This window comes from Acipenser ruthenus, chromosome 37 (assembly GCF_902713425.1).
Source record: "Acipenser ruthenus chromosome 37, fAciRut3.2 maternal haplotype, whole genome shotgun sequence".
In the NCBI taxonomy this organism is placed as follows: domain Eukaryota; kingdom Metazoa; phylum Chordata; class Actinopteri; order Acipenseriformes; family Acipenseridae; genus Acipenser; species Acipenser ruthenus.
In genome coordinates, this window is record NC_081225.1 from 5,824,100 (window position 1) to 5,840,878 (window position 16,779).

At 40.2% G+C, this 16,779-nt stretch overlaps 1 protein-coding gene across 1 annotated transcript; it reads right to left on the bottom strand.

Moving 5' to 3' along the window:
* Positions 1-8,184: 8,184 nt before the first annotated feature.
* LOC117397676 (UPF0561 protein C2orf68 homolog) lies at positions 8,185-16,740 on the bottom strand. Its single transcript, XM_033996446.3, has 4 exons — positions 16,289-16,740; positions 15,561-15,682; positions 14,529-14,674; positions 8,185-9,216 (listed from the first exon to the last, which is right to left on the bottom strand). The coding sequence occupies exons 1-4, from the start codon at positions 16,582-16,584 to the stop codon at positions 9,094-9,096; spliced, it is 687 nt and encodes a 228-aa protein (XP_033852337.3). The 5' UTR covers positions 16,585-16,740; the 3' UTR covers positions 8,185-9,093.
* Between the last annotated feature and the right edge of the window lie 39 nt (positions 16,741-16,779).

Here is a 16,779-nt window from a genome sequence, read left to right on the forward strand (position 1 = left end):
CCCCAAGGAGAGGAACTGCCGCCCATGAAGAGGGGGGGGGGGGAGGTCAGGAGACCAGCTCCCCCAGCCGCACTTTCGCGGCAGGAGATAGTGTGGCTGAAGCCCCGGAAGAGGGAGCTGTTAGCCACAAAGAAGTGGGGGGTGGAGGACATTCCACCATGGCCACCCCCGGAAACACCTTGCTTTCCCCTCTTCCGGGACTTTAAGACTGAGGGGGGAGGTGACCGTTGGGGCCAAGTGTGCGTTGCACAAGGGGGGGGATATGTAGCAGGGCAGTAGAGAGCCCTGCTGTGTAAATGTGTGTGGTTATTTTAGAACAGGGTTTCCCCTCCGCCCATGTTATTTTGTATTTCGTGTTTGTTTATGTATTTATTATTTAGATTTGTCGGTGAAGGGCCGTATGTTTTGTTTATAAATATGACGGTGTAGCCGAATGTTTATTTTGGTTAGTAGCATGAATGGGAAACCCCATCCACAGTAATTTAAAAAACTCATGCAGATTGTGGCCGAGGGGTAATAGAATAATTGCTAGCGAGTTAAACCCCTCGGCCACGATATAAAAAGCCTGCAGCTCTCCAGCTCGCGGTGGGTGTTAGAGTGGAGAGAGCGGCGAGAGAGAGTGAAAGCGAAACTGAAAGGAAAACGTAGGAACAGTGAAGGCAATCTGCCCAGCCTGACCTGTGTTGTTTTATTTATTTTATGTTGGTGATTATTTTTGTTTACTGCTTTATTTTTGCTCTGTGAGTACAGTGTTTTTGTTTAATCCTTTGATTTATTGCAGTATTTGGTGTCAGTGTTTTTAGTTCCTGCTTCTGCCGTGATGTCACTGCCCAGCCACCCTGTCACAGTCCCATAGAGGGAATAGGAATCTTTTGTTTTGTAACCCTGTAATAAAGCTTAGCTGGTCCAAGAGCGGCCATTGCATTGAAATCTGACGTGACCCTGCCAAACACACCTCCCACTACAAATCTTTTACAATAGCTTAGAATTTGCTGGATAAGAAGCCTTAAAAATAGAAACAATTATAAGACTTCCTGTAACCCTAACATAGAGGCCATAGAGAAAACTTTCAGACTTCAGCAACATCACAGTGTGTGTTTTTGTTTGGCCCTTGTCCACATGTGACAAAAACAGCTTGTCATGATTAGGTTGCATTTTGAGTTTACCATCTGCGCACAAAAAACAGCAATGTTCTGTTAATCTAGGACTAATGGGGTGTGCCTTATTTGATTTGGATGCAAGCTATATTGTTCAAAGCTCCCCACTCCCTTTCAGTTTCCGTAGATTATTATTTCTTAGACGTCCTTATCTAGGGCAACTTACAATTGTTACAAGATATCACATTATACAGATATCACATTATTTTTTACATACAATTACCCGTTTATACAGTTGGGTTTTTACTGGAGCAATCTGGGTAAAGTACCTTGCTCAAGGGTACTCATTGAGCATTGCTTCCAAGCCTCTTCCTGCAATATCAAAAATGAGTTTGACTTTGCAAATGCTGGACGGGTGCCCTTTGGTTAGCCAGAGGCTCAAAGTGGGTGCTAATGTCTGGGTGTCAGAAAATGATTTAGGATTAAAGTGGACATGCACAGCCTTTGTTCTCTGTAGGGGAGATCATTAGGATACTGACGAACTGCAGTGATCCAAGCTCATAGTAGACAGTATGTTTTTTTCTCAGAGTGGGTATAGAAACAGCACGGTACACTGACTCAGTAGCTGTCCTGAGACTGGTTAGCAGGATATTTTAATCTACCCATCATGTTCAGATCATGAATTTTAAGTGCATAGACTGCTATTAATACCAGGGCTCAATGGCATGAGCTATAAAGATAGGCTGAACGAACCAAATCTATTGTTAAGAATAGAAAAATCAGTGGGAATTGATTGAAGACATTTTAAACACTTAACCCTAAACAATACTTTAAGCGCCGCCCAGAAACCAGGACCAGAGGACACACTTGAAAATGAAGTGGAAACTTTAGACAGAGTGAAGGAGATACGTGTTCACATAAAGAGTGGTGAGGGTATGGATTGGATCACCTAGTCACGTTGTTGATGCTGAATCACTTCAATACTTTAAACCCCAACTTGACAAAGTTCTGAGATCAATCAGCTACTTGGAACCTGAGGAGCTTAAAAAAAAGGGACTCATTTCTTGTTTCTCTTTCATATTTATTTCCACAATAACAGCACTGATTTAAGGGTTAATACCGTAAATACAGTTTGTATCAATGGATTGATTTCTTATTTCAAATTTTATGCACCCTCCCTTATTAACCAGTGAAAAATCATAAACAAAATAAAATAAAATAAAACCTAAACTCTCAATGTGCAGGATTAACAGATTACAGAGCGGTTTACAATAGAATATGCTATGATATCCGGCAGGGACTCCTCTTCTTAATCACGCAACAGCGAACCCTACTGGCAGGGCTGATCTCTGTTCTCTGGGATCGGTGCCCGCCCACCTCTGCTCTGCATTTGGACATTCCAAATTGGGTGGAAAATAAATAAAAAACTTAAACTAAAAACTAAAAAAAAAGTACATATTGGAATTTTTGTAACAAAATCAAAGCAGCCCTCAGTCAGTTTTATGATACACTAAAGCATGAGGATACATGTGAACAACATTGATGTGCATGTGTAAAAGACTTACCTTACACTGCACACATCCTACTGGAAACAACACACCACTTTAATTGACATGCATATCTTTGATAATGGTTAAGCATTTAGGAAAAATGTGAAATGTTTAACACATGGAATGTAAACTATTACATTCCTAGCATCCAATAATATGTCACTGAAATGTCTTTCTTAGTGAGTTTCCTGGCTTGTCCTGCTAGATATTTAACTACTCCCTGTTAGGGGCTGATTATGGTTACATTTTTTTAAATGTTGACTAAAGTTTAAACCCTGCAGTTTCTGTGACTTGATTAACGCTGTATAAGAACATAAGAAAGTTTACAAACGAGAGGAGGCCATTCGGCCCATCTTGCTCGTTTGGTTGTTAATAGCTTATTGATCCCAGAATCTCATCAAGCAGCTTCTTGAAGGATCCCAGGGTGTCAGCTTCAACAACATTACTGGGGAGTTGGTTCCAGACCCTCACAATTCTCTGTGTAAAAAAGTGCCTCCTATTTTCTGTTCTGAATGCCCCTTTATCTAATCTCCACTTGTGACCCCTGGTCCTTGTTTCTTTTTTCAGGTCGAAAAAGTCCCCTGGGTCGACATTGTCAATACCTTTTAGAATTTTGAATGCTTGAATCAGATCGCCGCGTAGTCTTCTTTGTTCAAGACTGAATAGATTCAATTCTTTTAGTTTGTCTGCATACGACATGCCTTTTAAGCCCGGGATAATTCTGGTTGCTCTTCTTTGCACTCTTTCTAGAGCAGCAATATCCTTTTTGTAATGAGGTGACCAGAACTGAACACAATATTCTAGGTGAGGTCTTACTAATGCATTGTAAAGTTTTAACATTACTTACCTTGATTTAAATTCAACGCTTTTTACAATATATCTGAGCATCTTGTTGGCCTTTTATATAGCTTTCCCACATTGTCTAGATGAAGACATTTCTGAGTCAACAAAAACTCCTAGGTCTTTTTCATAGATTCCTTCTTCAATTTCAGTATCTCCCATATGATATTTATAATGCACATTTTTATCGCCTGCGTGCAGTACATTACACTTTTCTCTTAAATGTCACTGGCCATGTGTCTGCCCAGTTCTGAATGTCTAGATCATTTTGAATTACCTTTGCTGCTGCAAGTGTTTGCCACTCCTCCTATTTTTGCATCATCTGCAAATCTAACAAGTTTGCTTACTATACCAGAATCTAAGTCCTTAATGTAGATTAGGAATAGCAGAGGACCTAATACTGATCCCTGTGGTACAGCACTGGTTACCTTGCTCCATTTTGAGGTTTCTCCTCTAATCAGTACTTTCTGTTTTCTACATGTTAACCACTCCCTAATCCATGTGCATGCATTTCCTTGAATCCCTACTGCATTCAGTTTGAGAATTAATCTTTTATGCTGGACTTTGTCAAAAGCTTTCTGGAAATCTAAATAAACCATGTTGTATGCTTTGCAATTATCCATTGTCAATGTTGCATCCTCAAAAAAATCAAGCAGGTTAGTTAGACATGATCTCCCTTTCCTAAAACCATGCTGACTGTCTCCCAGGATATTGTTACCATATAGGTAACTTTCCATTTTGGATCTTATTATAGTTTCCAGAAGTTTACATATAATAGAAGTCAGGCTTATTGGTCTGTAGTTACCTGGTTCGGTTTTGTCTCCCTTTTTGTGAATCGGTATTACGTTTGCTATTTTCCAGTCTGTCGGTACAACCCCTGTGTCAAGAGACTGATGCGTGATCTTGGTTAGCGGTTTGTAAATAACTTCTTTCATTTCTTTGAGTACAATTGGGAGGATCTCATCCGGCCCAGGGGATTTGTTTATTTTAAGAGCTCCTAGTCCCTTTAACACTTCTGCCTCTGTTATGCTAAAGTTATTTAAAACTGGATAGGAACAGGTCGACATGTGGGGCATGTTGTTCGTGTCCTCCTTTGTAAAAACCTGTGAAAAGTAATCATTTAATATATTTGCTATTTTTTTTTCTTCATCTATGATTTTGCCATTTGTGTCTCTTAGACATTTAACCTCCTCTTTGAATGTTCTCTTGCTGTTACAGTATTGGAAAAACATTTTGGAATTGGTTTTAGCCCCCTTAGCAATGTTCATTTCTACTTCTCTCTTGGCCTTTCTAACTTATTCTTATTGTGTACTTTGTTTTTGGTCCCTTTTAAATGCTCTATAAAGTGCCTTTTTTCGCTGAATATTTTTTTTAATTGATCTATTAAACCATTTTGGCCATTTTGTTTTAGATTTAGATTTGTCTACTTTTGGGATGTAATTGTTTTGCGCCTCTAGTACTACATTTTTAAAAAATAGCCATCCTTTTTCTGTGGATGTTTTCTCTCTTTTTCATACCTTCATAGTTTGCTTTTCTAAAATTGTAAACCTTAGCTTTAGCTAATGTTCTAAATGATTTCTCACTTCACTTTAGTTTGTTGGAAGCTCTGCCACATTGACCTGGAAATGATGAATTGATGTGTAATGTAATGTAATGTGCTCGGATCATTTTCAATGATGGATCAACAGTACCCTCTAGTGGTGGAGAAGCAGACACACCTCACTCTTATGAGCCAGTGGTAGAAATTCATCACTTTCGGATTTTGACGTACCAATGGTATCAAAGTGGTATTTGAAATACCATGGTGTGCTACATCAGCAATGTTTTCTTTTTAACTCCTATTTTTTTAAAGATGAAAATTCAACAGTGATATACAAAACTGAGAACTAAACCATTTAAATACTTCAGGTATCTTCAATTACATTACTTAGATACTAGTTCTATGAAGTAAAAAATGGACAGTCAAAAAACAAGAGTTAATTATATGTCACAATTTGTTTCACCATTCCTGGTGAGTTAGTGGTTCTGATAGGTAACACACTGTATTATAATGGCATTCCAATGGTTCTGATAGGTAACACACTGTATTATAATGGTGTTTCAATGGTTCTGATAGGTAACACACTGTATTATAATGGTATTCCAATGGTTCTGATAGGTAACACACTGTATTATAATGGTATTTCAATGGTTCTGATAGGTAGCACACTGTATTATAATGGTATTCCAATGGTTCTGATAGGTAACACACTGTATTATAATGGTATTCCAATGGTTCTGATAGGTAACACACTGTATTATAATGGTATTCCAATGGTTCTGATAGGTAACACACTGTATTATAATGGTATTCCAATGGTTCTGATAGGTAACACACTGTATTATAATGGCATTCCAATGGTTCTGATAGATAACACACTGTATTATAATGGTATTCCAATGGTTCTGATAGGTAACACACTGTATTATAATGGTATTCCAATGGTTCTGATAGGTAACACACTGTATTATAATGGCATTCCAATGGTTCTGATAGGTAACACACTGTATTATAATGGTATTCCAATGGTTCTGATAGGTAACACACTGGTATTATAATCGTATTCCAACAGCAGCTCCACCAGCTGTCTGCACTTTGTCATGTTCAGAAGACGACTCAATCGCTCATTTAATTTTCTCTTAATTTTAGTGCAACAATCAAGACTTCTTCCCTCTCAGAAGCATTGCAGCAGTTTTACAGAAGTCGTCCCTTATTGTTGTGCTGTTGTCACTTTATCTTCTTAGTTTTCCAGGCTGTTCAGAACCACAGTGTTGCACTCCACGTCAGCTAACCCTAACCCAAAGCTTAATACAAAAAGTTCTAATCAGAGTAAGCAGATGAGAGCCGAATCAAGAAACAAGAAAATGTGAAGAGCCACTTCCTTTATTGTTCAGTTCTCTATTGGAGGATCCCATATCCTCTGTTGCAGGGTTTCCCAGTTTTGGTCCTGGGGGACCCCTGTGTCTGCTGGTTTTCATTCCAACTGAGCTCTCAATTACTTAATCAAACCCTTAACTGAACTAATCATGTGCTTGATGAGACATTTTTAATTGTTATCAGCTCCTAAAAAAGTTACTTATAAAATCGTATAGTTAACTTGAAACCTGCAACTGTTAAAAGCTGAAAACAATTAAAAAGGTCTAATTAAGCTAATTAATTGTTCAATTAAGGGTTCAATAATTGAGAACCCAGTTGGAATGAAAACCAGCAGACAAACGGGTCTCCCAGGACCAGGACTGGGAAATGCTGCCACAGCCACAGTGCCCTACCCTGAAACAGCCCTCACACTCGGGCATGCAAGCCATGAAGGCACGGAACCCTTTAGCGATATTGTCACCACTAATCAGTGCTTTGAACATAGGGCCTGATATAGGCCTAAATGCAATCTCAGTTTTTATGAAAGGAAAATTCAATAAACGCCACAAAACTGCACACGGTTAAATCCTTAAATCAGGGGTGTCAAACTCCAGTCCTCGAGGGCCCCAGGGTCATCTGGTTTTCATTCCAACTTAAGAGCTCAATTGATATAATTGATCTAATTATTTGTTTAATTTGACATATTTCATATTTTTCAAGGTCTTTTACAGTTGATGGTTTTAAAAATGGACTTGGTTCAAGGTACACTACCTATGTAACATTTTGAGGCCTGAAGAGAAGTGTTAAATGTGTCCAGTTAATCAGATAATTAGACCAATTAAGTAACTGAGAGCTCGGGTAGAACGAAAGCCAGAAGACACTGCGGCCCTCCAGGAACCTGCCTTAAATGAACCTACTAAAATGCTTGTTACAAGTTTTTGTAAGAAGCTTCATTTCACGTTCATAACAAAAATAGTATAAATTTCACTTTGGACAGCGTGGTCAGTCTGATCCCTCGTTGGCTGGTTACAGACTCTGATGAGCACTAATCTCCAAATATTAGGTTAGGTAAAGCAACCTAATCTGTGAGCCGTGTGTCTTTTTTATAATAAACTCATTACTTACAATCAATTTTTTCCCTTTTATTTGTTTTAAATAAATTGCTTTTGTCAATTGCATATTTATTTTTATGGTTCTTTTATAAAGTCAGGATGGATTTAGATTTAGTTTTAAAACAGTAACATGCACCTGGTTCTGGGGCTGTATACCCACACGCTACAGAAACGTGAGACATCATTAATAAGACCTACCATGTCTGGTCACCAAATGCTTATAGGCAATTAAACATCACTTGACCCATATGTGAAGGTGTGCAGTAAGTGTGAGCTTTGAGCGTGCCCATTTCAATACAGTGAGAGGGGCAATTTTTATTTAAATTAGTGTTTTATAATCCCGTTTGAACAGACTGGCCCAAAGTTCTGCCCATCTCCTGGTTCAAAGTTATGTATTCAAGCTATCCCTTATAAAGTTGACCACAGCACATTTGCACTGTCAATTTGCAGTTTTCCCCCCATGCTTTTCCCATGGTTATACTATGAATTAGTTTACCATGGTTTGCATTGTTTTTCAGTATGCTTCACCAGACCTCTCTGTGCTTTACAGTGCTTACTTATGATTTGTTACACTTTGCTGGGCTTTTACTACAAGAAACCTTTATAAGGGATAGAATGCAATATTATTTTAAAATAAAACTACAACCAGAAAATACTGTACAAGGAAGTAACACAAAGTACAGTCAACAGTCGTTATGAGGAACTAGCAAGACCTCAAAATGTTTATTGCTTTATAGAATTATTATATAGTAACTAACATTGAGCTGATATGAATTGCACTAAAACATTTTATTGACATGTGTTTTATAGTACAGGACACTATTACAGATTAATGTAAACTTTGTACTGAAATTGTTAAAACAAGAGTGGACAGTAATGAGCTTATAAAACAAAACTAAAAACAAAAGCTCTGTATTGCTTTAATTGTTTGCAGAGTCCTATTTGAAAAGCAATTGCATGCCGTAATGCTTGGACTGCAGTGCACTCACGGGCGTGCTATTGCTTGAGAAATGCGGCTCTGTGACAGACAGCTGAGATGAGAGAAGGGTCCTTCCTGCAAACAATTCCTTCTGCAGTTCCTACCTGCCTTCTTGCCCAGTCAAAGTCAATAATCCCCTGAACCAGGGATGAAGTTCTATCTTAGGGCCCCTCAACATTTGTAGGGGACAGTGGGGCTCATCTGTCAGTATTTGCTTCTGGGCCAGTGGCATGCCCTGGCTTACTCAGGCAGTGTAAGTTATTGCCTCCCCTCCCTTCCTCATCTGCCCTGCGCTTAAGTCTGCCACTTTTATAGAGACTTTGCCACTTGCAAGTCTTTGTAGGAGCAACGGCTCTGGACTGACAGCTCCGATCAGAAGGCTATCTGGCTGCCAGCAGTTCTGCTAAAACATGTGTCTTGAACAATGTGCCATCTTCTTTTCACAGAGGTCATATACACGCCTGTATTTTACAACGGGGTTACCTTTAAACCCAGAAGCAGAGAATTCTCTTGTCTGGCTCAATTCCAAACAAAATGTAAAAAATATTCTCCCTCCTCCCATGCCCCTGGACTGTATTGAGAAGTGTTCAGGGAGCTGCATCGCTCCCCCCAGCTCTGCTCAGCGCTTAGCCCTGCGCTTGTCCATCTCCTCCTGGATTCGAGTCCGCAGAGCTGCCTTCATCACAGAGTCCAGGCTGTTTCCTGCAGCAACCATCTCCACCACCTTGTCAGGGGCATCATCCTGGAGGAAGGGGAATAAGCAGATGTACTTTTATTAAACAGTAAATAGCTTCAGATCACCTAAATGCAGGGGTCTAATTAAAACAAGAACAGTGGGGGCTCCCGATAGCCTGGAGATTGCCAGTTCGAGTCCAGGCTATTCCACTGCTGACCATGGACGGGAGTTCCCAGGGTGGGGAGGGCTTAGGTCGGCCAGGGTGTCCTCGGCTCACAGCACACCAGCCACCCCTGTAGACTGGCCGGGCACCTGCGGGCTTGCCTGTAAGTTGCCCAGTGCTGCGTTGTCCTCTGACACTGTTGCTCTGAGGTGGCTGCATAGCGGGCCTGCAGAGTGAAAAGAAGCGGACGGCTGATGGCACATGTTTCTGAGGACGCGTGTGTCCGTCTTCGTCTCTCACCGAGCCAAAATAAAAGGTTGAAAACAAAAACAACTCAGAAACCCAAATATCTCCCTCCACCCAAAACGAGTATTGTGCTGGTGCTTTCCAGCACAAGTAGCAAATGCTTTCTTTTCTTTTTACTTTCGCTTTAGATTTTCTCCCATCTCACTCTCGTTTCTCTTCTCAAACACCTACCCCCAACACAGAAAAGCTGCAGGTTTTTATACCTGTGACCATCTCAATTATTAAATTCGGAGATGGTCACATTCCACACGAGTTTACAGCGATGGGGCTTTTAACCCCATCCACGCTGCCAGACAACAACAAACAAAAACACCCGTTCTAAAGAAACACAAACAATAATACTACAATAAAACAACCCATGTATTTACATGCAGGGCTTGGCCCTGCCCCCTCTGATTATGTGCAGGGCTTTTCTTCTGCCCTGCCACACCCACATTTTCACATTGCCTGCACAGAGTGTCAGCCCAACAAAAATTCAAAGGACAATGAAAACATCTAATACAGGCAAGTCATTCATTTTGTGATATTCTAAACTTTAGAAATACATTTATTTAGAAAAATATGCATGTATGAAGTGTAACAGCCCATGTACTGTAACTTTGTATTTTATTCAGATGCTGTAAAGGATTCATGTTTTTCTTTGTACTTCTAAATCTGTATTGTGGACGGACACATAACGTAATAACCAAATGTACAAAGTAGTTTTTTTTTTTTTTATATATATATATATGCATATTTTATTGTATTCCTTTAAACATCTAGATCTGTATTATAATACTTATGTAAATTAATTTGCTGAATGGGGGTGATGCTATTTTTAAGCTTAATAAGCTCATTTATACTTAATGAATGAATTAATGAATTAATTAATCAATTAATTAATTAATTAATTTTGTATTATTATGCAACCTGTTGACATTTTATGTGCAATTATACACTATTTTACCAATGTGGTGCAGTTCATTATGTTGAGTATAACTATAGGTTCAATGATGAATGTGAAACTGTGAAAAGAAATCTCTTTAGTTTACCCCAGGATACCTAAGGTAACAATTTATTTTAAAAAATACCTTCCAAGAATTAAAAAAAATATATACTTAATTTGTTCACTTACTATTTTATTATCTCATTCACTCCACACCCACACCCATTCCATACCCTCACGCATTCCACACCCACACCCATTCCATACTCAGAAGAACAGAAGAACATAAGAAAGTTTACAAACGAGAGGAGGCCATTCGGCCCATCTTGCTCGTTTGGTTGTTAGTAGCTTATTGATCCTAGAATCTCATCAAGCAGCTTCTTGAAGGATCCCAGGGTGTGAGCTTCAACAACATTACTGGGGAGTTGGTTCCAGACCCTCACAATTCTCTGTGTAAAAAAGTGTCTCCAATTTTCTGTTCTGAGTGCCCCTTTATCTAATCTCCATTTCTGACCCCTGGTTCTTGTTTCTTTTTTCAGGTCGAAAAAGTCCCCTGGGTCGACATTGTCAATACCTTTTAGAATTTTGAATGCTTGAATCAGATCACCGCATAGTCTTCTTTGTTCAAGACTGAATAGACTCAATTCAGATTCAATAGGGAGGTGACCAAAACTGAACACAATATTCTAGGTGAGGTCTTACTAATGCATTGCAAAGTTTTAACATTACTTCCCTTGATTTAAATCCAACACTTCTCAGAATATATCCGAGCATCTTGTTGGCATTTTTTATAGCTTCCCCATTGTCTAGATGAAGACATTTCTGAGTCAACATAAACTCCTAGGTCTTTTTCATAGATTCCTTCTTCAATTTCAGTATATCCCATGATATTTATAATGCACATTTTTATTGCCTGCGTGCAGTACTTTACACCTTTCTCTATTAAATGTCATTTGCCATGTGTCTGCCTAGTTCTGAATGCTGTCTAGATCATTTTGAATGACCTTTGCTGCCGCAACAGTGTTTGCCACTCCTCCTATTTTTGTGTCGTCTGCAAATTTAACAAGTTTGCTTATTATACCAGAATCTAAATCATTAATGTAGATTAGGAAGAGCAGAGGACCTAATACTGATCCCTGTGGTACTCCACTGGTTACCTTGCTCCATTTTGAGTTTTCTCCTCTAATCAGTACTTTCTGTTTTCTACATGTTAACCACTCCCTAATCCATGTGCATGTATTTCCTTGAATATCTACTGCGTTCAGTTTGAGAATCAATCTTTTATGCGGGACTTTGTGAAAAGCTCATACCCTCACCCATTCCATACACTCACCCTTTCCACACCCAAACCCAATCTGTACTCATACCCTCACCCATTCCATACTGTGACAGAGATGGCAGAGTGGTGATGTCACGACAGATACAGGAAGAAAAACAAACAGGCAAGTACTACGGTGCAAAGGTGCTTGAGCCATTTATTTAAACAACAAAAATAAAATAAAAGGTTTGAAAAAAAACCACTGACAAAACAAGTTTTAACAAAACAAAATCACAAAAACTAAATAATACGATCAGGCAGGGCAGTAGCCTTCACTGATCCTACTTATTTTTATCTTTGGTTTTTTTTACCCTCCACTCTCGCTCTCGCTCACTCCTCTGAACACCCACCCTGAGCGTAGAGAGCTGCAGGCATTTATTTACTGATGCCGAGGGGTTAACTATCAATTATCTCATTACCCCTGCCATTACTACTGGCAGAGGACAAGCTGCCGACCTCGCCTCTGCTAGAGCACATTTAAATAACAACAAAACAAAAACGCACGGCTACGCCATCATTTAAAAATACATAAATACATATAAATAAATCATAATAATAATACAACAAAACAAATATAATAATGAATAATAAATTGCCCAGGGGCGGAGGGGTACCCCGTTCTAAAAATAAACAAATATATTTATGGCAGGGCTTTGCCCTGCCCCCTTTTCATGTGCAGGGCTCCTCGCCCTGTCACACATACTCTCAACCCATTCCACTCCCACACCCACCCCACACCCTCACCCATTCCACACCCACTCTATACTCACACCCTCACCCATTCCACAGCCTCACCCATTCCATATTCTCACCCATCCCACACCCTCACCCATTCCACAGCCTCAACCATTCCATATTCTCACCCACCCCACACCCTCACCCATTCCACACCCACTCTATACTCACACCCACACCCATTCCACACCCTCACCCATCCCACACCCTCACCCATTCCACAGCCTCAACCATTCCATATTCTCACCCACCCCACACCCTCACCCATTCCACACCCACTCTATACTCACACCCACACCCATTCCACACCCTCACCCATCCCACACCCTCACCCATTCCACAGCCTCACCCATTCCATATTCTCACCCATCCCACACCCTCACCCATTCCACACCCACTCTACACTCACACCCTCACCCATTCCACACCCTCACCCATTCCACACCCACTCTATACTCACACCCACACCCATTCCACACCCTCACCCATCCCACACCCTCACCCATTCCACACCCATTTCCAAATGTGTTTATTTTGTTCTGGTTGCTGTGCTTCTCTTGATAAGGGGTAACATTATTAACTCCTTTTAAGATTTTAAAGACTAACTTTACTAACTTACCCATACTGTTGACAACATTTAACTGGTAATGAAGCGTGGAGCATTTGGAGTTTTGATATGCTGGGTGCTAGAGAACACTCTACGATGCATTCTAAAGGTTTTTTCACACCAAGCGCATCGTGTCAAAGCATCAGCGTTCGGCGTATTTAGACGCCGTCAGGTTGTTTTCATACCAAAGGCGTCAATCAATCTGAAGCTCTGTCACTGAACTCAACATTTTCCTTAAAGTACAGAATTATATTTTTGGGTCTTTCAGCACTAAGTACTGTAATATAAATAATACTATCTCATGAAAACTAAATAATAAAGGACTGTGTCTTTTGCAGAAAAAAATCTAATACAAATGGGAATACGTTATGAATACTTAGTGTATATACATTTGTTTAGCTTTCCGTTTCGAGTGTGTAAAGCAGTCTTTACTGTACGTCTCCACTGTTGAAAGTTAAGGGCCTTCCCATTTGACACACAGACATACACGCACAACAATGACTTAATTGTATAATTAATTATAAAACTGTATGAACACTGGCTTTCTAGCTGCCGTTTAAGCACAAAGACAGTACACTAAACAAACAAAACACATAAACAAAAGGTCTACAAAACTCATTGACATAAACACAGCAACACAACAACACAAACCTCCACCTCTATCACCAACATTAACTCTAACATAACACCCGTGATCACCCTTTTTATACACCTGGGACTGCAGCCTAATTAATCATTAATCATTTATTCAATTTACGTCTCCAGCCACATTCCCACCTGTTCTGACAAGGAGGAATTTAACCCCCTCCCTGCCAACCCAATATTCCCCACACCCGCACACCGGCTGGACTTCCACCCTGCCACACTGCTAACCGGCTGCTGAACACAGATCATATGTTACTGTAAACTCTAAGTTCAATGTTCTCTACTAAAATCACAGAAACCAACAAAAATCACAGAACCTGTGACCACTGTGACTTAATTCCAGCCTTATATATATCCAATATATATTTTTATATATATATGTATATATATAGTTGGTTAAATAAATACATTTACGCTGGATGCGCACAGAGAAATCGGAGCACAGTCTATTTCAGAAACCGTCTGTTTTACACTACACTGCTGGTGTGAAAGCCTCCATAAGATATAGAGTATTCTAAAAAAACAATGTTACGCTTGACACAGACGCTTTGACGCAGCGCGCTTGGTGTGAAAGGACCTTGAGTGTAGTTGCCACTCATGTTTAAATCAAGACATGACATGACAGACCAGTAAGACAAACAGGAAGGTTGAAGTGTTTGTCCAAGAATTTCTCTCTCACCTTGTGTACAATGACCGAGGTGACCTCCCCGCTGTCAGCTTCATACTCCAGGCAGAACAGCTCTGTGCCTTGCTGGTCAGGATCAGTGCTGGAGCTGCTCTCGTTCGAATCCTCGTTCTCCAGGCCTGGAGAGGTCTCTGGACCACCTGGGGTTGGGCAATGATGACAATTACATATGTAAAAGATTTTCATGTAATAGTTAAGAGACCATCATCCATAGATATTTCAAAACTGAGATCTGACTTTCTGATACAGGTTTTGCATCAGTCCATTTTCCTCCTCTTTGTTTGTTCTTCTGCCCTCTTCTCCATGTTGGTCTGCAGCTATTAGCGCCCTCCCCCTCCCCTTCTTTCTTTCGTTGCATTACAAACTCCACTTAACACAAGCTGTGCCGCCTTATTTATTTACTGTAAACCTTAGGTATTACACCTGTAAATCTAATAGGTGGTACTCAACATCCAAACACAGTGGATCAAAACTCAGTGTCCATCCAGATCCATTCCAGACATTGTTTTCCAACCAGGTCCTAAATGAGTTCATTGAACTGGCCAGTGGTCTGTTTTAGAACTGCAATGGGACAAATTCCTGAACAGGAACATCTCGAGTCAAGTTAATGATGCTTTAAAATTACAATGTTGTATGTTTAGGTCATCCCCCACATGGCAAATAAATTAAGTCAACGATCATCAGAATGGGAACTCTTAGAACCTTCAGGGACTTCCTCATCACACACTATTCTGTTCTGCATGCCCAGGATGGGCCTACTTGGTTTATGTATCATCGGCAGCACTGCTGGTGTAAATAGTGTGGGTGTGTTTTGTATTGAAGTTTGGCAGGGATGGGGTTAATTTCATCTCTGCTGAATACAAGTGTGGAACGTGGCTGGGTCTTGATTGAACAACTGATCATCAATCAGGTCCCAGCCACGTGGGTATAAGCCCCAAATAGAGGGCACACCTCTCACGTTTGCTCCCCTTGAGCTGGAATGAGCCCAGTGTTGTGAGGTTTGTTAGGTGTGGTCTGCATGCTTACTTCTGCGCCGGGGGTGGTACACCTGGAGGTCTGGACGCCGCGGCCGAGTGGGCATGGCCGTGGTCGTGTGTCTCTTTTTCTGCTTCTCCTTGGCTTGCTTCACCTCCTTGTCATAGTCATCTCTGTATCAGAAAGGAAGAATGATTTATTTATTCATTTTGTATTTTGCTGCATGTGAAGTTCAGTGCCCATGAGCGCTGAAGGCAATGCAGTCAGACATGGTACAGGATAGGCTATACTGAGGGTCACAGCACCATCTGCCAATGCACCCGAGGGCCACTTAGTCCTCTCAAATAAAATAAAAAACAATTCACATTTCTATAGCGCCTTACATCACAAGGATCCCAAAGTGCTTTTCCCCTTAGTTTTTAAAATGATCAGCACTATTTAACAACTGTAGCAGTGCAGCTAAGTTACCGTGTACTGTAAATCTAGTGCCTGTGCAATAGGCGAAATCTCATTCGAGTAAAACGTTATGCATTCTTTGTCAGAATAAAACTAGACGATTTATCAGCATAAGATAAACAGGTTAAGATTACAGGTCACAAAGTTATCCAGCTGTCAAACCATGTCCGTCCCTTTAGACTACTACGCATGCGCAGAGAGAACACACGTATGCTATCGAGCGTTTAACATTATAAACCCTTACACAACATTATAATTAAATGCAGTAATTGATTTAATTGTATTTGTATTTATTTTTCTTGTCTTTGTTTGGCAAACCGAACCTGGCAATTTGGTTCCTGCGGATGTGGTGCAGGAATCCGTGTTTCATGTCCAAACGGCCTCTGGGCTTGAATTTTGTCTGGTGGTCAAACTCTGGTCCCATTGCTGCTTCCTCCTCCCGCAAGACTTCCATTTCGAGTATTTGTATTAATATTACTTTACTGCTTCCTAATTTGTATACCTCATCAAACCGTCCCCAGTCGATTACATTAAATTGAATGAAAAGAATCGTATAAGAATACGATTGGCCAACAAACAAGTTACCCAGAGTGACGATTAAAACCAGATAATTGGACATTCATGCATAACTAAATAAAATACATCGTGCAATAGTAGTCTTTGTAGATATGATAAATGGCAAATTTCTATATTTGATTTAGAGCCAGCATATCTTGCAGTGTTAATGCAATACATTGAAGTATTATGCAGTATTTTGTGTACCGCGCCATTTTGATTCCAACATGAGGCTCCATCTATCATTCGAGTGAACAGG